This window comes from Mustelus asterias, chromosome 3, assembly GCF_964213995.1.
Source record: "Mustelus asterias chromosome 3, sMusAst1.hap1.1, whole genome shotgun sequence".
NCBI lineage: Eukaryota > Metazoa > Chordata > Chondrichthyes > Carcharhiniformes > Triakidae > Mustelus > Mustelus asterias.
Window position 1 is genome coordinate 53,269,504 of NC_135803.1, and position 24,295 is coordinate 53,293,798.

At 41.2% G+C, this 24,295-nt stretch overlaps 1 protein-coding gene across 2 annotated transcripts; it reads right to left on the reverse strand.

Annotated features, from left to right (window-relative positions):
• Positions 1 to 5,873: 5,873 nt before the first annotated feature.
• Positions 5,874 to 19,998, reverse strand: serpine2 (serpin peptidase inhibitor, clade E (nexin, plasminogen activator inhibitor type 1), member 2). 2 transcript variants are annotated; one of them, XM_078208943.1, is made up of 9 exons: positions 19,594 to 19,998; positions 15,320 to 15,605; positions 14,199 to 14,426; positions 13,294 to 13,488; positions 12,164 to 12,362; positions 11,851 to 11,951; positions 11,681 to 11,767; positions 9,356 to 9,445; positions 5,874 to 6,904 (listed from the first exon to the last, which is right to left on the reverse strand). In XM_078208943.1, the coding sequence occupies exons 2-9, from the start codon at positions 15,573 to 15,575 to the stop codon at positions 6,867 to 6,869; spliced, it is 1,194 nt and encodes a 397-aa protein (XP_078065069.1). In that variant the 5' UTR covers positions 15,576 to 15,605; positions 19,594 to 19,998; the 3' UTR covers positions 5,874 to 6,866. The 2 variants fall into 2 exon arrangements, with proteins under 2 accessions (XP_078065069.1, XP_078065063.1); XM_078208937.1 differs by having other exon boundaries at positions 19,531 to 19,692.
• Positions 19,999 to 24,295: the final 4,297 nt, after the last annotated feature.

Genomic DNA, 24,295 nt, shown 5'->3' on the forward strand with positions numbered 1-24,295 from the left:
TGTTGATCAATGAGTCGAGCGCCATATCCTGTTCTTATGAGGGCATCTTTCAGCGTCTGGAGGTGTCTGTTGCGATCCTCCTCATCCGAGCAGATCCTGTGTAGACGGAGGGCTTGTCCGTAGGGGATGGCTTCTTTAACGTGTTTAGGGTGGAAGCTGGAGAAGTGGAGCATCGTGAGGTTATACGTGGGCTTGCGGTACAGTGAGGTGCTGAGGTGACCGTCCTTAATGGAGATGCGTGTGTCCAAGAATGCAACCGACTCCGGAGAGTAGTCCATGGTGAGTCTGATAGTGGGATGGAACTTGTTGATGTCATCATAGAGTTGTTTCAGTGATTGTTCACCATGAGTCCAAAGGAAGAAAATGTCATCGATGTATCTAGTGTCATCGATGTATCTAGCTCGACAATCACCAGGCAAGACTGTTCTCTTCCTGTTGGGGAGCACTTCAGCGGTCACGGGCATTCGGCCTCTGATATTCGGGTAAGCGTTCTCCAAGGCGGCCTTCACGACACACGACGGCGCAGAGTCGCTGAGCAGAAACTGATAGCCAAGTTCCGCACACACGAGGACGGCCTCAACCGGGATATTGGGTTCATGTCACACTATTTGCAACTCCCACAGAGTTTCACTGGCTGTCTTGTCTGGAGACAATACACATCTTTTTAGCCTGTCTTGATGCTCTCTCCACTCACATTGTTTTGTTTCTTAAAGACTTGATTAGTTGTAAGTATTCGCATTCCAACCATTATTCATGTAAATTGAGTTTGTGTCTTTATATGCTCTGTTTGTGAACAGAATTCCCACTCACCTGAAGAAGGGGCTTGCAGCTCCGAAAGCTTGTGTGGCTTTTGCTACCAAATAAACCTGTTGGACTTTAACCTGGTGTTGTTAAACTTCTTACTGTGAACACCACTAGTCACAGGCCTCCAGCCGGAAAAAGACCCTTCCACTACCACCCTCTGTCTTCTGTGACCAAGCCAGTTTTCCACCCATCTAGCCACCTCCCCCTTTATCCCATGAGATCCAACCTTTTTCACCAGCCGACCATGAGGGACTTTGTCAAATGCTTTACTAAAGTCCATATAGACGACATCCACGGCCCTTCCCTCGTCAACCATTTTGGTCACTTCTTCAAAAAACTCCACCAGGTTAGTGAGGCATGACCTCCCTCTCACAAAACCATGCTGACTATCGTTAATGAGTTTATTCCTTTCTAAATGCGCATACATCCTATCTCTAAGAATGTTCTCCAACAACTTCCCCACCACAGACGTCAAGCTCACCGGCCTATAATTACCCGGGTTATCCTTCCTACCCTTCTTAAATAACGGGACCACATTAGCTATCCTCCAATCCTCTGGGACCTCACCTACGTCCAGCGAAGAGACAAAAATTTGCGTCAGAGGCCCAGCGATTTCATCTCTCGTCTCCCTGAGCAGCCTTGGATAGATTCCATCAGGCCCTGGGGATTTGTCAGTCTTTATATTCTCTAACAAACCTAACACTTCCTCCTTTGTAATGGAGATTTTCTCCAATGGTTCAACACTCCCCTCCGAGACACTCCCAGTCAACACATCCCTCTCCTTTGTGAATACCGACGCAAAGTATTCATTTAGGATCTCCCCTACTTCTTTGGGCTCTAAGCATAATTCCCCACTTTTGTCCCTGAGAGGTCCGATTTTTTCCCTGACAACCCTTTTGTTCCTAACGTATGAATAAAATGCCTTGGGATTCTCCTTAATCCTGTCAGCCAAGAACATTTCGTGACCCCTTTTTGCTCTTCTAATTCCCCGTTTGAGTTCTTTCCTACTTTCTTTGTACTCCTCCAGAGCTCCCTCCGTTTTTAGCTGCCTGGACCTACCATATGCCTCTCTTTTCTTTTTGACCAGTCCCTCAATTTCCCTGGTTATCCACGGTTCTTGAATCCTACCCTTCCTATCCTTCTTTTTAACAGGCACATGCCTGTCCTGTAGCCCTAACAACTGTTCCTTAAAAGACTCCCACATGCCAGATGTGGATTTACCCTCAAACAGCCTCTCCCAATCAAGAGCTGCCAATTTCTGCCTAATCCCACTAAAGTTAGCCTTCCCCCAATCCAACACCTTACCCTTGGGACACCACTCATCCTTTTCCATCACTATCCTAAAGCTAACAGAATTGTGGTCACTATTTGCCACATGTTCCCCTACCGAAACTTTGAAGACCTGACCGGGCTCATTCCCCAGTACGAGGTCCAGTATAGCCCCCTCTCTAGTCGGGCTATCTACATATTGTTCCAAAGAACCCTCCTGTATGCATTTTACAAATTCCTCCCCATTCAGAGTCCCTGCTCTCAGCGATTTCCAGTCTATACCAGGGAAATTGAAGTCTCCCACTACAACAACCCTGCTTTTCCTGCACCTATCCAGTATCTCCTGACATATCCGTTCTTCCACTTCCCTTGGACTGTTGGGGGGCCTGTAGTACACCCCCAACATAGTGACTGCGCCCTTCCTGTTTCTAAGCTCCACCCAGAGTGACTCGTTACACGACCCCTCTGAATTGTCCTCCCTCTGCACCGCTGATGTAGACCGGGGCATTTCTCCTTTACACTTCCTGAAGTTGATGACAATCTCCGTCGTTTTGTTGACATTGAGAGAGAGATTATTGTCGCCGCACCAGTTGACCAGATTCTCTCTCTCATTCCTGTACTCTGTCACGTCGTTTGAGATCCGACCCACTATGGTGTCGTCAGCAAACTGGAAAATTGAATTGATGGGGAACTTGGCCACACAGTCATAGGTGTATAAGCAGTATAGTAGGGGGCTGAGAACACAGCCCTGTGGGACACCAGTGTTGAGGATGATCGTGGAGGAGGTGTTGTTGTTGCCTATCCTTACTGATTGTGGTTAAGATGGCTAAGATAGATCAGGGAACTTCAAAATGCATGACAGTGGATATGTAATGGCTAATATTTAAAGGAATAAATGTCTGGATTGCAAGAGTTATACATTCTTTTCTGATGCAAAAACACAAGAAAAGCAGTCTAACCATGGCTAACAAAATAAATTAAGGATAGTGAAGTTGCTAGGAAATGTAGCAAGGCTGAGGATTGGGAGCACTTCAGAATTCAGCAAAGGAGGTCCAAGAGATTAAGAGGGCGTAAAATGGAGTACAAGAGTAAGCTTGCAAGTAATGCATGACCAAAAGCTTTTACAAGTATGTAAAAAGAAAAAGATTAGTGAAAACAAATGCAAGTCCCTTACAGTCTGAATCAAGAGTATTTATGATAGAGAACAAAATAGCAGGGCAATTAAACTACTTTATAGTTTTGCATTCAGAGGATTCCTACGATGGCAGGATTGTTGTACGAAGAGAGATTGGGTTGACTGGGCCTATATTCACTGGAATTTAGAAGAATGAGAGTGGATCTAATTGAAGTATATAAAATTCTGTCAGGGCTGGTGGATAGATTGGATGCAAGAATATTCTGTGGTGGAGTGGGGCTCTGGAACAAGGGGTCACAGTCTCTGCTTACAGGATAAACTATTTAGGACTGAGATGAGGATAAACGTTTTCACTCTGGTAAATCTGTGAAATTCTCTATCACACGACTGGAAAGCTGTCACTGACTATATTTCAGGAAGAAATAAATGTATTTCTAGACTAAGGTGTTACAAGGTATGGGGATGGTGTTGAGTTGGAGGATCAGCCATTATCATATAGAATAGTGGTGCAGGCATAGAGGATTGAATGGCCAAATCCTATTTTCTATGAAATTACAAACCACCACAGATCAGTATTGACAGCACCAACCTCATGGATAGGTGGGTATGTCTATATTTAGAATCTTAAACAATACTGCTGGCGACTAGGACATAGACAGGCAGATGTCAAAGGCCAACAAACTTATGTCACCTCTTGAAGTGTGACCACCAAAATTCAAGTATACAGGCAGTTATCACTACCCTCATGGGTTGGAGTAATGGATTCCATACAGCAAACAAATGCAACTGAAGTGCTTCACAACAATGCATTCTTTGATCAAAGATCAGCTGGCAATGAAGTCCTCATCAACCCAGCATCAAACATTCTCTTGCAAAAGCAATTTTGCAGGGCAGGACATGTTACATATGGAGGATTCTAGTGGTTTTACAATGACCTATGCTTTGGTGAGATGGAGGTTCACTCGAAATGCTTCAAAGACCAGCTGAAAAGACAGCACTCTGGCAAACAAGGGGGAAGGTATTGCAGAGTGTTATTGTCACTGGGCTAGTAATCCAGTCACCCTAGTCTGGGGAACGAATCGCATAGCAGATGGCAAAAATTGGAATGCAATAAAATAACTGAAATTAAGTCTGATGGTGACAATGAAACCATTGGCAATTGCTATAAAAACCCAATAGGCTGCCTGGAGTGCACTGGGTTCAGGTTAATCTAAGATCCCTCAGTTTAGGGGCTATTGACTTAACTCTTAATTTAGATTAAGCCCAAATAAACCAAAAGGATGGAAATGAAAGAAATCAACTAGTACTTCACTATTTCAGAACTAGTCTCAACAGAAAAAAAAATACTATCTTGTGGTGCAAAGTTGCATGAGGAAGAACATACAATTTCTGACTGAAGACAGATTAAAGCTGTTTTAGCCTAGAGTACTATGACAGTCAAAAACAGTGACAGGTTTTCTGCAAATTTTAAAAAGGATAAATGTTTATTACAGCACCCAGAATGCATACGCAACTGCACCCATTCCGTCAGACAAGAGGAAGCATGCATCTGGGTCTTGAGGCTAAAGATTCACTATCACAGTGTAGATAAAAGCTTGGTCTGGTGAAGAAAGTTAGGCTCTTTAAGATAGATTCACAGCAGCTTAAGTGATTGCAACAATTGGTTTCTCTGGCTTCACCTCCTTCAGGGGGCAGCTAAATTTCTGCAGTAAAAACCTGCTTTGGTTCTATAAATGGGTAATATGCCTATGCAAATTCTCTTGCCTTTTCAGTCAGTGTCCAATTTCTTCTGAATCTCCCTGCCTAAAAGTGCATCTTAAGTGTTGCATTTCAAAAACCTGGTTTGGGTTGAAGGTTTCTCATTATCCTCACAAATGGTCTGAACCTGGCTACTGCCATTTCATCCTTTTTCTATATCTCTTGCCTCCACCCTCCGCACCCACCCCCCCCAACTTTTCATTCTTGGGAATTTTACTCCAATGCCAAGACATCAGCACATCCACTGAACAAGTTTGTGTCATTATTTGGATTATAACAGACATTAAAAAGGATACATCTGTTGCACTTAATGACTTGTCCAAACAAACAGGCCACCTTCCAGGGCCTTGTGCAGTTCCATGCATATTGACAGGAATAGGAAGGTCACCACCCTCAACTTCATTTAGAGCCCATTCTTCAATCTTGTTAAAGAGAGTCTGTTCTGAATGTATACTCCATGAATCCAGGAGGCTGGACTTTGCTGTACTCCAACAATTAAGCAGTAACTGTTTTGTACAACATATTGGGTGAGATGTCAATGTCAAAGCATTTGAAACTTGATCAGATGCCAGAAAGGGGATTGGGATTGCAATCTTATGCATCGTTAACATCCCGAACTTGTGTCATCACTGCCTAACAAAGTGATTTTTCCAAAGTTCTGGCAAAAATCCATTTAAATGAAGCATGCAACAAGATTTTAAATGTAATATTTGATCCTGTATCCATTTTATGCTCACAAATTATGTAGCAGTGCCAGAGGAGGCTCAACTTTTGGAAATAGGGTACTGGGTTCAAAAATCAGATTGCAAAATTGGCTTCAAACATTCAAAATTCCACTAAAACCTCCAATGAAAGCTTCAAAACTGTTATAAAGCTATCTAGGCAGCACAAGAAAAGGCAGTCAAGTAGAAATGGTAAACTAAATTCACATTTTATTAAAACATTTTCACTATGGCAAATGTGACTACACAATTTTGAAGGCCACAAAATTTGGATTTAAACAAATCTTGAGCATTTAAAAGTCTCCACACTACAGAGGTGGTAACATTCAGATAGAGCACCAAGTTCCACTAACTTAAAAGAAAGGTTAATAATGAAAAGTATTGATTTAGATCTTCATTACAATTATTCAGCAAATGACATTCAATTTGTGTTGCAATAAATATTAATACACAATTACTCCAGCATTTAGTTTGGGAATTTGAATGGCTTTCCTCAATAGTTAGAGCTGCTTAGTATTAAAGACCTTTGGACGTGACTTGCACAGCAAGGTAATTATAATTTTGCATTCCAAAACATTTAAACTTCAACTTAGTAAAAAAATGGCCTGAATTCTTTAGTTGCAAGTAGGGGTTTTCAGATTTATACCTCCCCCACACACTATTTTATGCCTTTGAAATGGTTGAGTGCAATTGTGTAGATGCCCCCACATTGACATGAATGGAGATGGTAGATAACAGTCCAAGAAATCAAATAAGAACCATACAAAATAAGTGTCAAACATTTAGAATTGTTATCTTCAAGAAGACTGAGGAACCCCAATTTAGTCATATTCCAAACAGCTTTGAGCATTTCATGCAAAATTTGAATTTTATTTTGATTCTAATAAAAATATTGGGCCAAATCATACTCAAATGTTTAGTGTTCCTCTCAGGGTGCAATACAGAACTTGGATAAAGACAGACATGATTTCATACTGATTGTTAAAAATACTTGAAAAATTTAAACATTCTATGCAAGGCAAAATTGCATGCATGTATTATTGTAAGGCTATAAAATCAGTGTTTGTACATAATAGCACTGTTTTTCATCATCAAGTCACTCGAGGACAGCAATTTGACATTTCCTCCATTTGATACTGGAAAACCATTTCGAAACTTATCCCATTGAAATTGGCTTCTTATGGTTTTGCAACTTGCCCAATAAAAAGAACTGTGCCTGCATAAGCAATTCAGAAGAGAAAACCAGTTAGTGTGTAAATTGTATCAAGTTATAATTTTAGTTAAGTAGGTTTCAAGTGTGTAGATTGATATCTGTAAGAATGTAGAACACTCCTTGAAATAACAGTGCAGGGATTTCTATTATTGCCTACAAATCAGTGGTACCTGCTCCACAATCCCAACACTGGGCAGTGTGCCATGCAAATCCTACTCACCCTGGAACTGCCCAAGCCAGCAGTGCTTACATGACTTGCTGGCCTCTACACCTAGCAGCATTTTATCTCCAGATCCTCAGAGGTCCACAGAAGGACTTCGCCCCACACTGCCCCCCACCCACCCTCCCAAACCCATGGTTGGGGTTGGAATGAACCAACTAGAGTTCACATGGTCTTCAATTGGTAATTACCACCTTGGCTGACTGCATGTTATTGAGGCCAGACCACCTAGATAATTTGAACCCCAGTACAAAATCCGAATCAGCCCCAAACTTTAGGAGTAAAGGATTTGGGATCCTGGAACAATGCTGTGGATAAATTATCTAGCTGTGGAAATGGATTTAAAATAGTATGGTGGGGGAAAAAAATACAGTGGAAAGCAAAGCAAGTCCCAAACATACATCTAATAAGTGGAAAAAAATTATAGGACAAGAGAATTGACAAACAGGATAAGCATGTAATCAATGGAGGTACAATAACTCATTAGAACAGAGATTTATAATATTAACTGAATGTATGCTGTACTGTCCAATATTTGCACATAATTAACATCAACTCTATGGTCACATCCTGGTTATAAAGACACTTAAAACAAACAAATTTGGATATGTCAACTTGCAAGTTCAGGGAATTATGAATATGAAATGGCTGGGTTTTGCTACCATTCAGTGGCTTTCTATTGGAACATACTTCCACTGTCTGTCTGTCCTCTCAAAATGCATCACATTCTAATATAAAAGTTTTCAGCAGGAAAGTTTAAGACCATGAAGTAGGAAAGTGTAAGCAGTTTGGCCCCTTGAGCCTGCTTCACCATTCAATAAGATCATGACAGATCTGACATACACTTACCTGCCCTTTCCCCATAACCCTCAATTCCCTTACTGATCAAGGATCTAAATATCTCAGCCTTGGGTATACACAGGGACTCAGCCTCCAGTGCTCTTGTGGCAAGGAGTTCCAAAGACTCAACCCTCAGGGCAAATTCCTCCTTGCCAATCCCTACATATTTCAGTCAACAAAAATCAGATGTTGTCCTCTGCACACATTTCTATCCATGCTGCTTTATTCCATTAGAGACATCATACCGAGCCACCTTTTTGAAAATCCTCAAATCAGGTTGCAGTTAGAGGATTAATGTGGAATTCTGGACTAACAATAAAGAAGATGTGCACAGATTCACTTGCAGGCATGTTAGAGATGGGAGCTTACAATTATGTGCACAAAAAGTTTAACTTCTTCAGCTCTCATGCAAATGGGAGTATGAAGGTGAATATGATGATGTGCCAAGGGCGGGATTAAATTAAAAGAGCAAGAATGGCCTAGGCTTCAGCAAATCAAAAGAGAAAAAAATCTTGATAGACCTGATAACCAGGCTTGGTGCTACAACATTCTAATTCAGCTCAGAAATACAATATCTCTAGTTATCAAATGGAAAGGGGATTTTTTAGTATATTTTAAAGTAATTATTGAAGGGTGCGTTCTTAAATTCCAGCCAAGTTTATGCAGTACCTCTTTCTGGTCACTGGATGTCTCAGTTAACCAGTGTACTGATGCACTTTCATGAGCTTTGTGGGAAAAATTACAAAGGCTTCCCAGAAGCAAGAATTACACAGGTAGTGATTGCTAAGCAACTAAATATCTTAATCACATGATCATTTTAACAGGTTTTCATTATCCAGGAGTGGAGTATTCTGTAGATGTTATGAAGCACAAAAATGATTGCTAGAGAAAGGGTGGATATTGCATGAAAGCTTATAACTAGGTTTCTTAAACTAGGACTTTAAATTTAGGTAGTTTACAGAATTGTTACAGTACAGAAGGCCACTTAGACCAGCTAACAAAATGAGCATCATGGCTTGGAGCCACTGCCCCCTACACATGGATTACTTGAATAGAAACACCCAATGCCCCTTGAATGCCTGAAATAAACCCATCTTCAGGCAGTGCATCCAGATCTGAACCACTTGCTGTGAGAAAAGTTCAATGCTAATACTCTAATTGCTTGTTAACAAGTAGGATTGTTCACCTAGGGCATGGGTTTTGTGGATGGCATTGAACCCATCCTCAGCTACAAAAGCAAATGCAGTCAAGTATGATGGACATTGAATTCTCCCAAACACACAATATAAAATTTACTATGATTAGTCAGTTGAGTCATAAATACCATGTGACCGCATCAAACTCAATACATTTATAAAGTTACTTACCTATATATTTTTTAACAAGTTACTTACCTGTAGAATTGTGGTATAAAATATAGAGGAATGGTCTATTCACCACAAATGGAGGAGTAATCCGGAGTGATTTCAGCACAAAAACAGCAGCTGTAATAAAATACACTATTAGTGAACCAAGTGCATGGCAAAGCCGTTCACAGTTCCAGCCAAAATTGTTTGGCTTTGCATTATTTTGGTGAAGATCTGAAATCTACAATGTACAACAACTTAAAGCTGGTCAACAGCTGTAATCTATTGTCTGACATGGAAAATTGTATTAGCTTCCAATTGGAAGCCAGGGCAGTATTTTGTTCCAGGGCCATGGATGGAAACTAATGGCACAGTATTTCTACAGAAAATAATGAATTCAGTAATAGTAATTGTGTTTCAAAAAGGCATGGGACACATTGGCTGTTCACATCAGTGGGATTCTCCAGCCACACTAGGAGTGCACCCCCACACAGGATTTCCCACTGGCATGGTGTGATGTCAATGGGAATTGACAGCAGTGGGACCAGAGAATCCTGCCACTTTGCACTGGCAGAAAACATGAGGCTGGGAGGCCAGAGAATTGCACTCAATCTTTGCCCCAGAACTCTGTTACATAGTCATTGTACTGGAGCGGAGTTATACTTTAAGCATTCCTCTGCCCTCATGCAAGAAACCGGGGAACATCAATTCCTAATGGGCGGATATTTACACTCAGTCGGCTTCTAGTTGCATTGGCTTCTTGGATCACAGGTTTGCATTCATGCTCCAACCTCAAGCATCAAAGCCCATATTAGATAGATTGCACCACAGTGTTAAAGTTTGTTAGTGTCAAGGGTAGGCTTACATTAACACTGCAATGAAGTTACTGTGAAAATCCCCTAGTCTGTTCAGGTACATGGAAGAATTTAGCATGGTCAATGCACCTAACCAGCATGTCTTTCGGACTATGGGAGGAAACCCATAGACAGTCACCCAAGCCAGGAACTGAACCAGAGTCCCTGGCACTGTGAGGCAGCAATGCTAACCACTGCCACTGTGCTGCCCTAAACAATGGTGCCCAACATGGGGCAATAACACCACAAAAAAAATTGACATGTACAATTAAAGTTATTCTCAAAACTTGAGCCGTACTACTATTTTCATGACAATATCAGCTTTTCTTTATTCATGGAATGTGGGTACTGCTGGCTAGGTCAACATTTATTGCCCATCCTAACTCCCTTTGTGAAGGTGGTGGCAAGCTGCCTTCTTGAACTTGGGCAAACTGGACATCTGTTTGATGGCCTCCTGGGCAGCAAAGTGAGATGCCTTCCATAATAGATCTTAGTGGGCAGGTTGATGCGATACATTTTATGAGAGATTTATGGTCACAATTGCACTCCAGGGCACCCCTCATCTTCCACTTCAGGAGCTCGTAGCTGCATTGTCCATGCTTGTGCCAATTCAGTTGAAAGCTATTCATAGTCTGAGGGAGGTCAAAGCCAGGAATGATTTGATCCTTTATGTTACACCAGTCCCATAATTCTGTCCATTTGAATAGTTGATATCAACAGCAGGAATATTAGCTGCTGTATGGCCAGTATGATTTTAAGCACTTGCATAGTAGGTTTTTCCATCAGTGTTGCTTGTGACTTTTCCCATCTTGTGGAGCACAAGGGCACCACAGAATAGCAGGAGCGGTTGGTTAGGACAGCACAAAGAACTCAGATGGAATGGACTTAAACTTCCCTCACCATTCTCCCAGCAGCTTTTTGGTATGATGCAAAAGTCACCAGACTCCAACAACTGCTGATCAACTAATTGATCATGCAAAGGAGGGAGGGGGAAAGAGTGAAAATTAGGACTTGTATTTTCCACTTGGTTGCATTGGTTCCCTTAGTGCAATTTGCCCCAAATCAGTAAAATCTGCACAAGGATAGAATTTTCAGCCTAAATGTTAGAAGCGCAGTCCATCGACACGACACCCCCTAGATCAAATCAATCACCTACTGAAGTTTCAAATAGTTTGCCTTATGTGAGATGCTAAGTTTTAGTTTATATTGCTCAACAGCACTGGTTCATGAGATTTGGAGATATACAAATCAAGGTGAATGCAATTTGAAGGGAAAAAAACCAGTCTCAACACGAGCCCATTCTGGAGTATAATTTGCATGTGAATCACTGATAACTGAAACAGAAACTTAGTCTATTCTGGCAGCATAAATTGGCCGTTTCAGCTGTTACTTCATGTTTGTGCAACACATGCCTTGCAATCATTACCTGAAACAAATTAGTCATACCCAGCTCACTGTAGTGGAGTAATGTTCTGTTTTAGTGCATTATTGTAATGTTTAAAAATGCTGACAAACTTGCCTGTTGCTGCAGAAGCTCTTGTCCCATCTTCATTCACTTCAATTTTAGCCTTTTGTATTAGTTGTGAAACATACAGTTGGTCTGATCCTGCAGCATATTGAAGGCAGTTAAAGTGTACACTATTTAAAAATATTTTTTGAAGTTTTCTGACAAAAGATTCAATTACTTACTGCTAATCTTTCCAAAATTTGCCTTTGTTTGATCAAACAGATCAGTGATTCCAAGAGATGAAAGGGGTTTCTCCAGGTTGGTTTCTGCCTCAGCAGTGAATCTACAACAGATGAAGTTTTTAGCAAAAAGCCAAAAGCACATTTACCACAAATCAAAAGGATGGGCAGCCAGAATAAAAATGATATGGGCAAAGTGTTAGTTAAATCAGTATTCTACTCCAAATGGATGGCAAGCTTCAAACACAGAAGCATTAGAACTAGGACGTGGCTATTTTTAACCATATAGGTTTCAAAAGCAAATATTAACACTTACCTAGGTATGGTAATATCAAGCTTCTTTTCCCTCATGACTGCCTTCCAGCTGTTTATAGTTCGTACATTCATGTCAGGAGTTATTGCTGAGAGTTGGATATTAATATCCTCAGGAACAACAACAAACATATTGATAGTGCCACCATGGTATGGCAGCTCAAGGATAAAATATTTCACATTTGTTGGTGTAATGGCCTTTCCTGCAAAACAAAATAGCATGTCCAAAAGTTAAAGATAAATCGCTTGTGTTCATGGAATGCTAATATCCAAAACCCAGTTTGCCAAAGCTAGCATGCACTTACAATCTCACATTATGAAAACAAGCGTGGTCAGATTAAAATACTATTGACCATCAACCCTATTCAATTCATAAAATTTAATGAACAGTAGAGATTTGAATGCAATAATCAGCAGCATTCAAGCTACTAAAGCAAGAGTGCTGATCTGTTAATTTTGTACTGTTCATACCTTTTCACAAATAACTTATCCTAGATGCCAGTTGCTGCCTTTGTTAAAGTATAATTTTATTGCAGTGAACTAAGCCACTCAGATTAGCAGAAAGGTGAAGAATGGATCATAAAATATGAACACATGCATTCAAAATGTACTTCCAGAGCACCCTTGCTTAGCTAGTTGTGATAGTTACTGAGACACATCAGAAAAGATCAGGTTTAATTGCTGGTCATTGCTGACCCAGCTGCTCTTTATTATGTGGCACCAACATCACCAAAGGAGCCTTAGGAAAAGGAATAATTACATAGCTCTACAAATGTACCAAGTTACAGACTTCAAATTCAAACATCTTGCACTAAAATTTTCCAATATGAATTCCCTCAGTTCCCATTTTTCATCTGCTCAGCACCTCAGCCAGGAACCAGATGTCACAAAGCCCGGTCCTTGATAATTACCAGTATTATTGAGGCACAAAACACTTAGTATCTGTATTTTCAGAAGATCACCCAATATACAATTTGATACTGAACAGCACATTATGTTGAATATAGCAGAATGCAAGAAAGTAACAATGCCTCAATACTCTTGACACATTGCTGCTTCAACATACTACACTGTATTCAACAATCCAGTGCCCAATTTGGCTAAAGGCAGACATTCTAATGGTGCCACACTTACCAAAGTTGAAGGTTGATATTTGGGACATCATAGGAACTTGATATACATTTCCATCAGCAGCATAGAAATCCCTGTTACGAGTATTTCCTGGTCGAAACTGGGACTTCCACAAACCCTTGAAAAAAATAGCATTGACCGCCACTAGCTTGGTGGCTACATTGAGAATTTCTGGAGAAATTAGATTTGTAATCATACCTAAGAAACAGACCAAATTGCAAGACTTCAGTAAAACAGGTAGTGGATTCTACACCTTGCCTTCCCTCTAGTAGGGCGAAATAAATAATCTCAAATATCACGCTTTGTTGGCAAACAATTTACAAAAAAGAGCACATCAAGATGCAAGTACTAAGTGAGATTTATTCATTATACGGAAGAAAAAATCCAGCAAATAATTTTAATTTATATTTCTCCCCAATGCCTCCCCCCGCAACCCCCATAACGGAGTGTAAACCAGTTTGGAAAAAGCTGTGCAGAAGACAGCACAATTATTTATAACTTTATAGCATTAAAACAAAACCAGATACATCAATTTTTTTTTCATATTTGACATGCAGACACAAGAATTGGACAATTAATTAATGTCACAAAAACAAAAAATCTGATGTGTAACAGTGGCTTTATTCTCTCTCCATAGATGCTGTCAGACCTGCTGAGATTGTCCAGCATTTTCGGTTTCAGATTCCAGCATCTGCAGTATTTTGCATTTAACTTTAATGAACTGCAATACAAGTAAAAGTTTAAAATCCCAAAATATGAAAAAATGTATTGCACATGCTGCAGTTTGGTAATCTTAAATAAACATTCAGGAAAATTAATTGCTTTCTCACTTCCTTTACCCCCTCCTCCCCCAAGACCCATCAGCCAATTAAGCTGGTCTTCCTACTTCATATTGATGGATTATGTACCTCTGGTTTGATTCTTAGTCCACTGATTGATTGCTGTTGCAGCTTCCACAGGATTTTCGTAATTCAAACTTCTCAATGCAGCTTGATACACATCTTTTGTCTTTCTAATAAATGGTGGTTCCATTGAAAAATCACTAGCTACAAATAATCCATTGGCAATTGCTACTATATCATGATTTCTGCTTTCAGTTAAAGACTTATGTATCCTTCTGAGCTTTCTGGAAGCACCTACAAGGAATTAATCAACAGAAAGTAGCTTACTAGAAGCAGACTTATGTCATACATGCATCATTCTAACATTCATAAATGAAGTACTTGGATATAAAAGGTTAACTTACCAAGCATCTAAATATTTATTTAGAACAACATCTACAATTCAAAATAATGTATCCAGTATGTGAATTGCTAATGTATATGGTATTAGTATTGCTACACAATGAATAGTTTATGATAACAGGTAATAGCTTATATACATGCAAACTAAATCAACACTAAAAGCAGCTATTTTCTCTGGGCGATTCAGAATATTTTATGTATTGATTTACAAGTTGAAGAACTAATTTAGTCAGGGTCTTGATTTCAATGTCTGAAAAAGTAGAATAGCTGTTTGTGCCTGGGAAGATTAAAATTGCATGAAAATAATAGTAATATTTTCTGGGAAATTAAATTAAACTGCATTATTTTATTTTTGAAAGACTATATCCAGAGACCCATAGGCATGCAGTCAAGCAGTTGGTGACTAGGTGCTTGCTTTTTGCAGTGCAATTGCAACCAGTGTCTTCTGAATGTCACCGAGATTCTAGTATTGGGGTCCCAAGCACCATGGACAGGATGACAAACAACTTTCTCCAGAAGGATAATTTCAAGGCAGTTACTAAAAGTTGCATTTTCGGATGGTTTGCAAAAATCAGCAACAATTACATATGCTTGAACAAACTGAAATGGGCTTAAATTAGACTGGCAATGAGAACTGACTGCCCAGAATCAAAGAAAAATTTGCATCAGTTTGCTTGCCACTGAGGCTAAGTCGCAACATCTCATTTGAAACGCTGAGCTAGGGAAAGGGAACTTTGCAGTTGACACAAAGCTAAACAAAAGCTTATTAAAAGGTTTATACAAACCACGCGAGCTGTATTTCAGAGCACTGTTCAATTGCTGCCTTGTTCTTCCACCTGCACCTAGCTGCAGCATCCCAAGTACAGAAGCAATTCCATGTGGAGACATGATAATGTTTTCCATTGGCTTAGAATTAGCAACATGATTAAAAATCTTCATCCCCAGGTCTGACCCAAGTTCTGATACTTGGGTGTTCTTCCATTGGCTGTGAACAGATTTCAGGAACACACTGAGGAGGATCAAGGTGCCTACTTTTCCCATTGTGATTCCAATATTAAATCAGATAGGAATCTGCAAGACGACAAAAAAATTAGTCTGCAAATTACATTGAAAAAAGTGAACTTTGATGTCTTCAAAGTTGTAATTTGGGTGACAGTAAATAGCTAGGAAAGTATTTGTTTTTAAATGAGGTCCATTAAATACATCCAGAACATCCGATTGTGTTACAACCTGAAGACGCAAGACGTTTTTAAAAAATCTGTAAAAACATTGCAAACAATTTACACAATTATATGATCAGATAATCTAGTTCAATGTTGAAGCAGGTGGTCATTATCCTTGAACAATTTTCCATGCCCCAGTTAAGTTTCTTGTAACCTACTGCAAATCTTTTCAAAAGCTCAAAATATCTAGTGCATGGAGTTTTCAATCTATTATCCAATCTATGCCATATAACAGCTTTTTAAAAAACATACCTTACTACACAAGGCACAAGAGCCCAGATTGATAAACTGCCTGCAGCAGAATCAAGCGAGAGCTTTCCTGTCACCTCCAAGCCCAACATAATTTCAGGTTCTTAACACTTCCAAATATTCAGTATGTCCACTCAAATGTGGATGTATGTAACACATTACAAAACTATTTAATACATGCACCTCACCAACACTGTGCAAAATGGAACACTATGATTAAAGAGTCACCTTCCTTTGTGCAACTGTTCTCAACTAATTGCACATGACATGCAGAAAAGATGAACAAAAAATTCTCAATATACCACGGAAATAGAGCTGCACTGTGGCAGATGCCACACCAATCTCCTTTGAACAATTGGTGAAGAAAACAATCAGAACCCATCCAAATTATTCTTAGAACCTTAACCCTGAGAAAATGATAAGTCTGAGTCAGGAACACAGACATGGCAGAGTTCCAGCACCATTGAAACCAAGTGGAAAATCTGTCACATATTTCGAGAAGTAATCGATATTAAATCCAAATATCAAAGTGCATGGAAGCAATTGCACCACAATAAAATTAATTTGTGCTAATTTTATTTCATACATTGTATTAAAACGCTTGGCCTGTGATAGTCTTTTTTAATAGACACATCCGCAACAAGTGTAATGCATTTTCTACAATTATTTAATCAATTTAAATAATTAACATTCATTTGAGCAAAGGCGAGAGAAATCAATGTTTTTTTTTAAAAATTAACTTTTACCAGACCATCTGCCACTATTTCTTCCATAACCAGCAGACAAAGCTAGGATCAGAGTTGCTCTTGCAGAGCTGGCACTGACACCAGGGATCAAATAGCCTGTGCAGTAGCTATTCCATGATTTAGCAACAACTTTCCTTTCCCTCCACTTTTCTTGAGGGGGATCATTCCCCCAACAATAATCTGTTTATACCCCACACTGCTTGCTCACAGATGCAACACAGACTTTCAAACACTGCAGCATCACTGTTCAAGGTGTCAAAGTCTCCTGTGTACAAGTAAACAATATTTGTCAAAATCCAACAATCTATATGCTATCATCTGTGTAGGGAGACCAAATTCAGATGGGGCGATTGCTTAGATGAACACAAAACTCCCATCTGCCAGTGCTTTCTTGTCACAAATCACTACCTTGTTCTCTGGCCTTTGACCTCTTGTACTGTACAATAAGAAGTCGCACAACATCAGGTTAAAGTCCAACAGGTTTATTTGGTAGCACAAGCCACAAGCTTTCAGAGCACTGCTCCTTCATCAGGTGTCCTCTTTTTAGGTCAAACCAAACCAAGTAAACAAACTCAGATTAAATCAGGACAAAGTAAAAGGGGCAGCTCCCCAAAAAGGAGGGGGAACAGCCCGAACAGAAATCAAAGTACAAAGGAAACTTAAAAACATCAAATTAAAATGTGATTATTAGGGTCAATAATGCACCCCAACCCCTGCGGTGCCTAGCGGGTGCGGAAAGCGTCAACCTCACCCATGGACACTGCATGCTCCCTCTCCAGGGACACCTGGCCGCGAACGTAGCCGCGGTAGAGGGGAAGACAGTCAGGATGGACGGCCCCCTCGATCGCCCGCAGCCTGGACCGGTAAATGGCACGTTTCGCCAGGCCCAGGAGCAGGTTCACGAGGAGGTCGCCATCCCGACCCTCCCCTCTCCGCACCGGGTGTCCGTAGATCAGGAGCGTGGGACTGAAGTGCAGACAAAACATCAACAAAAGGTTCTTTAGGAAAACATAAAGGGAGTGCAGCCTAAGACACTCAACATAGACATGGTCCACGGACTCCACAAGGCCGCAGAAAGGGCAGTCTTCGGAGCCCGTGAACCAGTGAATCCTACGGTTGTGCGGAACTGCTGCATGCATCACCCTCCACCCCAGGTCCCCGACGTAATTGGGGGAGATCCCTCCGTAGAGGGACCTCCAGCGGGGACCTCCACCGCCCGGCGGCAACAAGGCCCGCCAAGGTGTATCCAGGCGACAGGCGAGGAGGCAGTAGTGGAAGGTGTGCAACAGCAGCCCGCACCCAGCTATGCCAAATGGAAATTCAGGAACATCAAGGCTCACTTGAGTATTCTACAGTCTTCTAGTCTGAACTGAAAAAAAATCTTACTCTCGGAGTTCTTCCCCTTTCTGAATATTGGTCCACGAATTGAGATAATTCTTTGGGCAGCACAGTGTAGCCTCAGTGCCAGGGACCCAGGTTCAATTCCAGCCAGGGACCCAGGTTCAATTCCAGCCTCGGGCCACTGTCTCTGCAGGGTCTCCTCCAAGTGCTTCAGTTCCCTCCCACAGTCCAAAGATGTGCAGGTTAGGTTGATTGGCTATGCTAAATTGACCCTGGTGTCAGGGAATTAATAGGGCAAATATGTGGGGTTACAGGAATAGGGCCTGGGTGAGATTGTGGTCAGTGCAGACTGGATGGGCCAAATGACCTCCTTTTGCACAGTAGGGATTTTAGCAATTTCACATTTGATTTGATATCCTTTCCCTTTGAAGCAAAAGATGGGGGCAAGGGCACACAAATTTGGTGTTTGCCAACATTCTGTTTCCACTTCCAAATTAAACGGCTGAAAATTGGGACAGCTGATTTGTGTTGCTCTCACCTTTTCCTCTGGAGAGGTGCGTCATGATTTTTGCTATTTACTCAATAACCATTAACACATTTTTTTTAATTACACTCAACTTATTGTGCTGGAGTGCGTTTGTCACCAGTTCTTGCCTTTCATGCAATATAAAAAAAATCAACTTTATCTTTTAAATTCTGAAAAATGTTTCTGCTTGAACGCACTGAAACATTTGCTCATCTGCTGAAAGAAAAACATTTTAAAATAAAGTGCCTTTCCAATTCGCCAAATCAATGAAAATTGATTGTATCTCTTTTTTAAAAAATGCAAACCCGCCGCGTACTTTGGGATCCTTCAAAAAGAATGAATTTCGGATACTTTTCAAATTAAGTAAATGCGGAACAATTTGCGTTTAGACACAACACTTTAAGCAGAAAAGTCGTAAAGTGCTTCACAGAAGTAGGAGCGAGTAGCCACTAAATAAAAAGCGTGCTTATTATGACACTGGCAACTGGCAGATTGATGTATGCACTCGACAGCAAATAACGCACGGAGATGTGGCAACAAATTCTGTTTCCAACTCTCGCCAGTCACTTAACATAAATGCCTGTGCTTCTGAACAATTTATCTCAATTGACTCAAAAATAAGAGTTATCCATACAAACGAGTTGACTTTTTACAAGCAGAAAGCACTTATTAGCGTTTGACGAACTATTTAAAGCCCAGAATAATTTGCATAGTTGTAACCCCGCAGGCAGGAATTGATTTCCCCTGGATTTTGTTTCCACAAAACTACCTTTCATATCGACAACCTCACGGATCCAATGCCAACCTGAGGGTTACTGAACGAATACGATACAAACAAATCACCATAACCACGTAAATACATGCTAAATTGTTGAAACACCACCCAACTTTTCAAAACTGCATCAACTTACTTAAAAACGGGATTAGGTTTCAACTACTCTGAATGGCTGTCTTTTTGTAGCAGGCCAATTTACCTGTACACAGACCACCCTCATTCAAACGCAGTTAACTCCAGTAAGCCAGCGGTGACTGTGGAGTGGCACTTTAAATAGGCTTTGCAGCCTGCCTGTCTCCTCCTCCACTTCGCTGCTGGTGGACTGCCAGAGGTGGGCGGGTTTCACAAAATCTGGAACTCCTTTCGCAAGCCCAATCCTGCTGTTGGGAGTTCCCACAGTAAGAAGTTTAACAACACCAGGTTAAAGTCCAACAGGTTTATTTGGTAGCAAAAGCCACACAAGCTTTCGACTTGTGTGGCTTTTGCTACCAAATAAACCTGTTGGACTTTAACCTGGTGTTGTTAAACTTCTTACTGTGTTTACCCCAGTCCAACGCCGGCATCTCCACACGTTGGGAGTTCCGGCAGCAACCCGGATCCATTTGCGACTCCAGCCCGGGTCTTAAAACTGTCGGCAGCTGTGAACAACTGCTCCAGGTCTGAGTGACAGCTCTGTGAATGTGAATTGCGAAACCAGGGGGCAGGGCTGATACATGGTTCTCGTCACCCAAGGTGGGAAGGAAATATCTCGTAAAACGCACAGACACAGGGTTCTTGTGTGTAGCTGTTGTATGGTGACCCACATAAAGGGCCTTTATGGAAAGTCGCTAGTAGAAACAGTCCCAGTTCATTTGGCTGTTCCGCAGAAACATCCCACGTATGTGTTGCAAACTTTGCCCAGCGTCACATCCGACCACTGTCTTTGCAAATGGCACTCAGTCCGACCATTGAAGTAACAGCATTCATGGAAAAAGTAGTAACTAGGACTGAAATAGTTTCCCCCTTTCAATTCGGCCTTTTGGCTAAGATCAAGTGTAGTATGGAGAGGATGCTGCACTTGGTTGAGGTCATTAGGTTACATTGAAGTTTCATATGTTTCATATGAAGCAATTTTTAAAAGCGGCATCTCGGCCTTTTGGCTAAGATGCGAATGAGCCCAAGTCTTGGAGGAGGAACCTCCCCCTTCTCCAATCAGCTTGGCTCATGTAGACTGGGCCCAGGACAGGGTGGTTTGGTCGCTTGCCCTGTCTTGTCAGCCTGGATCGGAAATGTCTCAACTTGTTGAGACTCTGAATTGGATTTGATTTGATTGAATTGGAAAAGTATAAAAAAACAAAAAAAAAGAGGCATTCGTTTTTGTGGAAATAAAATATTAAGTGAAAACTCGGGATTATCTTTGCCCGATAAAAATAGCTGGTATGGGGGTTTAATGTTGTTTATTTTAGCTGCAGACTAATAATCTGAGGTCCACAGCATTTCACAGATTTGATTTCAGTATTGCAGTTTACCAAACTACGTAGTGCTGGGATAAAGGCAAAATACTGTGGATGTTGGAATCTGAAACAAAAACAGAAAATGCTGGGAAATCTCAGTAGGTCTGACAACATCTGTGGAGAGAGAATGGAGCCAATGTTTTTAGTGAGGATAGGTCATTCTGTCTCAAAACGTTGGCTCTGTGCTCTCTCCCCAGGTGCTGTCAGACCTGTTGAGATTTTCCAGCATTTTCTGTTTTTGTTACATAATGGTGGGCCATTGTTGATGGACTGTTGAATAATTTAGGGACAAAAAATGCTTATCTCAAAAGATGACATTAGGCATACATGGTCCTGCAACACTTTTTAAAGTGCAGATTTTATTTGGTATTTAATTTTCATCCATATATTTTTAGTTACAGGAATTTGGTGGTACCTTTGCAACAAGAGTTGGAATTAATATGGGAGAGTCGCTATTGTGGCGAGATGTGGCAATTGATGTCCCTCAAGACCCTCTACGATTTTCAGCCTTTCACCATAGGTATCAATAATTTAGATGTCAGGTAAAAGTCACATGTCCCAAGTTTATAGATTTCACTGTGGAAGGCACAGTAAATAGTGCAGGTAGGAGGACAAGGCAGAGGATGTGAAGATAACACATGGCAAATGTAGTTCATTTTGGGTAAGTGGTCATCAAATTTGAATGCAAGAAAAACAAATCAGAGTAGCTTCTAAAAGGTGAGAAACTAAGAATTGTGGACAGGCATGGAGATTTGTATGCCCATGTACATAAAACTGAAAGCCTGTGAACATGTATATAAGTAGCCAACAAGGTTAATGAAATGTTGGCCTTTATCTTAAGGGGCCTGGAATTCAAAGAAGAAGAAGTTATGCATCAATTCTGTTGAGCTCTGGTCAATCTTCGTCTGGAGTACTGGATTCAGCTCTGGGTGCAGCACCTTTATTGGTCTTGCAAGCAGTGTAGTGAAGGTTCACCAGAACTTTCCACCACACTTGGGCGTAGAAGTTAAGTTATGAGCACAGCTTGCTTAAACTGGTCTTGTATTCCTTGTATGAAAGAGGATTGAGGGGTGAACTAATTGAGATTTGACAATTATAAAATGATTTGATAAGTAGATACAGACAATCCATTCCATCTGGTGGGGGGGGGGATCTGGAACCAGAGGGTATAATGTTTATATTAGAGCCAGGCCACTCAGGAGTAAAACCTCCTTGCAGTGACCACAATATGATAGAACTTACCCTGCAGATTGAGAGGGAGAAGCTGGAATCAGATGTAACGCTATTTCAGTTAAATAAAGGTAACTACAAAGACATGAAGGAGGAGCTGGCCAGAGTTGATTGGAAAGGGAGCCTAGCAGGGAAGACAGTGAAACAGCAATGGCAGGAGTTGTTGAGAGTTATTCGGGAGGGACAACAGAAATTCATCCCAAGGAGGAGGAAACATGCTAGGAGAAGGAGGAGGCATCCATGGTTGATGAGGGAAGTCAAGGACAGCATAAAAGCAAAAGAAAAAGCATACAAAGTGGCAAGGATTAGTGGGAAGGCAGAGGATTGGGAAGCCTTTAAAAACGAGCAAAGGACAACTAAAAAAGCAATAAGGAGGGAGAAAATGAAATATGAGTGTAAGCTTGCTAGTAATATAAAAGAAGATAGGAAGACGTTTTTTCAATATATAAAAGGTAAGTGAGAGGCAAAAATAGCCTTTGGACCACTGGAAAATGAGGCTGGAGAAGTAATAATAGGAAACAAAGCAATGGCAGAGGAACTGAATAGTTACTTTGCATCAGTCTTCACGGTGGAAGACACCAGTGGGATGCCAGAGCTCCAGGAGAATCAGGGGGCACAGGTGAGTGTTGTGGCCATCACTAAGGAGAAGGTTCTGGGGAAACTGAAAGGTCTGTAGGTGGATAAATCACCTGGACCGGATGGACTACAGCCCAAGGTTCTAAAAGGGATAGCTGAGGAAATTGTGGAGGAATTGGAGGTGATCTTTCAGGAATCACTGGAGACAGGGAGGGTACCAGAGGACTGGAAAGTAGCTAATGTAATACCACTGTTTAAGAAGGGAGGGAGGCAGCAGATGGGAAATTATAGGTCAGTTAGCCTGACTTTGGTCATTAGCAAGATTTTAGAGTCCATTATTAAAGATGAGATCGCAGAGTATTTGGAAGTGCATGATAAAATAGGACTGAGTCAGCATGGCTTTGTCAAGGGGAGGTCATGTCTGACAAATCTGTTAGAGTTCTTTGAGGAGGTAAAAAGGAAGATAGATAAAGGAGAACCAGTGGACGTGATTTATTTAGATTTCCAGAAGGCCTTTGATAAGGTGCCTCATAGGAGACTTTTAAATAAGTGCCCATGGTGTTAAGGGTAATGTCCTGGCATGGATAGAGGATTGGCTGACTGGCAGAAGGCAGAGAGTGGGGATAAAGGGGTCTTTTTCAGGATGGCAGCTGGTGACTAGTGGTGTGCCTCAGGGGTCAGTGCTGGGACCACAACTTTTCACAATATACATTAACAATTTGGAGGAAGGAACTGAAGGCGCTGTTGCTAAGTTTGCAGTTGATACAAAGATATGTAGAGGACAGGTAATATTGCGGAGCCAGGGGGCAGCAGAAGGACTTGGACAGGTTAGGAGAGTGGACAAAAAAGTGGCAGATGGAATACAATGTGGAAAAATGTGAGGTTATGCACTTTGGAAGGAGGAATGGAGGCATAGGCTATTTTCTAAATGGGAAAATGCTTAGGAAATCAGAAACACAAAGGGATTGGGACTCATTGTTCTGGATTCTCTTAAGGTTAACATGCAGGTTCAGTCGGCAGTTAGGAAGGCAAATGCAATGTTAGCATTCATGTCGAGAGGGCTAGAATACAAGAGCAGGGATGTACTTCTGAGGCTGTATAAGGCTCTGGTCAGACCCCATTTGGAGTATTGTGAGCAGTTTTGGGCCCCGTATCTCAGGAAGGATGTGCTGGCCTTGGAAAGGGTCCAGAGGAAGTTCACAAGAATGATCCCTAGAATGAAGAGCTTGTCGTATCAGGAATGGTTGAGGATTGTGGGTCTGTACCCGTTGGAGTTTAGAAGGATGAGGGGGATCTTATTGAAACTTACAGGATACTGTGAGGCCTGGATAAAGTGGACGTGGAGAGGATGTTTCCACTAGTCGGAAAAACTGGAACCAGAGGGCACAACCTCAGGGGTTGATCCTTTAAAACAGAGATGAGGAGGAATTTCTTCAGCCAGAGAGTGGTGAATCTGTGGAACTCTTTGCCGCAGAAGGCTGTGGAGGCTAGGTCATTGAGTGTCTTTAAGACAGAGATAGATAAGTTCTTGATTAATAAGGGGATCAGGGGTTATGGGGAAAAGGCAAGAGAATGGGGATAAGAAAAAGATCAGCCATGATT